This window comes from Abrus precatorius, unplaced genomic scaffold (assembly GCF_003935025.1).
Source record: "Abrus precatorius isolate BTA unplaced genomic scaffold, Abrus_2018 Scaffold6, whole genome shotgun sequence".
In the NCBI taxonomy this organism is placed as follows: Eukaryota; Viridiplantae; Streptophyta; class Magnoliopsida; order Fabales; family Fabaceae; genus Abrus; species Abrus precatorius.
This window is the reverse complement of record NW_020874406.1, coordinates 24,951,013-24,952,972: the sequence shown is the minus strand read 5'-3', so window position 1 is coordinate 24,952,972 and position 1,960 is coordinate 24,951,013. Positions and strand designations below refer to the sequence as shown.

Genomic DNA, 1,960 nt, shown 5'->3' with positions numbered 1-1,960 from the left:
AACATATGGGAAAACAATTGCGGAAGGAAGTGTATGTGTCCATTTTTTTTGTCCTAGTAACCTCTTAAGGTGCTAAAGTTCACGATCATTATTTTTTCTAATTAAATTTAATGATATACTCTGTTATCAAATTGTTTTTTCTTTGTAAAATAATAAACATCAATACATGTCTAATTGGTGGTTTCCAAAGCTTGCAAACGACAAATAAATAAATAAATAAACGGTGAAATAAGAAACCACTAAAGGCATTTTCATTCACCAAGCCCATCATGTTGATCATAGGATAAACAAACAATTATTTATTCAATAAACATAATAGAAATAGATATTTAACAAATAGATAGCATCGCAAATAATTTACAACCATGCTTTAATCATACAAACTAATATAACTTAAAATAAAAATAAAGATCATTAGCACAACCAAACTGGAGGAGGGAGAAGGAATCGTGCAGCGGGAAAAAGTTGATTATTGTCGCCCCCTTCCAAACCAAACACACCGATATCTTGACCACCAATAAGCGATGAATTAATATCTTCGTAGTCTTTTATGCAATGATGTTCGAATAAATTGTCGGTATACTAAATATGATTTGGTTTGGTGTAAGAAGAAGCGTGAGGCATCATAGAAACAGATGAATTTAATCCAAACACCAAGGTATAGTTCCCTAGATTATACAATCTGGACCACACAAGTTCATTTTTGGTCAACATATATATATTGAAATTATTAGTCTGATATGAACCAGGATATTCATCTGTAAAGACATAATGCCTCACCACCATTAACAACCTGCCATTACCATGTGCAGTAAGATACTTCAAATTCCAATCATCAGGGCCGTAAGATCGTTGAACTCCGCATGGAGGTTTGGCTTTAGTGACTCCTCCCAGGGGTATAGGTTTCGTATGCATATCAAATTCATAGAGTTGACCGTTCCAATCCAATGCATATATCTTTCCTTCGTAAAAAATAACATCATAAAATTCACACCTATATTCTCTCGTTGTTGGTATATCTGTCCAACCACCATCACCAGTTCTATAGAAACCCAATCTACAATAATGACTGTATATAATTACAGCCATGAAATCATGTGTGTCACAATCGGGAGGGGAAGAAATAATTATCTTATAGACCGCTGTTTTATTCATATGATTTCGCCCTATAGTTCCAGTTGAGCCATCCACCATATCCCGCATAATATATTCATTCCCAATATTTTCAGGCAAATAATCAACTATATCTGGGAAAGTTGAGATTGGGGGAAGATCAAAGCTAACCTTTGTAAATGGATTCAATAAATGCAATGATCCATCAGATACCCCAAGGATGACTAGGAATCCACAACATGACCCTCGAAACAAGTGGTTCTGCAGCGGCAATCTCATTTGATTAATCTCTTTTTCTCTTAGACCATGAGTTTCAATAAAATCTTCAACTGGAGGTAAAGTCACTAACAATGGATATTTGTGCTCCGGAGTCTTTGCAAGCGTCAGAGTCCACGGTTTACAAACAAGACGAAGTCGAGCGTAATCCTCGCAAGAAGGTATGTACTTAACAATTTGATTCAACAAATCAGAGTGAAGGTTCGCCCAAAGATCATCGTTACTCATCTCGCAAACTCTAAAGTTGGACTTATCTAAAATCAGCTATCAATGTTTTACTTTGGGTTTGTGATAGTATTGATCTATACATATATATAGAATAGCCCTTCAAACACACACCACAAAACTTTTCAAGGAATAAAAATATCAATTAAGATATAATTCACGTATCTGCTGAGTAAACATTCAAGTTCAATCTTTATTCATTTAAATACTGAGTAATTAATTGATTTGTATTATCATTAACTATTTAGATTCTTTTACAAATATTTTAAATTCATTTAGGTTAAGAAATTAATACGTACAATTTTTTTATTTAAAATTATAATTCTATGATATCTTTCTATTTTTA

The 1,960-nt window shown here is 33.2% G+C and overlaps 1 protein-coding gene across 1 annotated transcript; it reads right to left on the bottom strand.

Moving 5' to 3' along the window:
- Positions 1 to 582: 582 nt before the first annotated feature.
- On the bottom strand, positions 583 to 1,617 carry LOC113870460. Its single transcript, XM_027507051.1, has one exon. The coding sequence runs from the start codon at positions 1,615 to 1,617 to the stop codon at positions 583 to 585; it is 1,035 nt and encodes a 344-aa protein (XP_027362852.1).
- Positions 1,618 to 1,960: the final 343 nt, after the last annotated feature.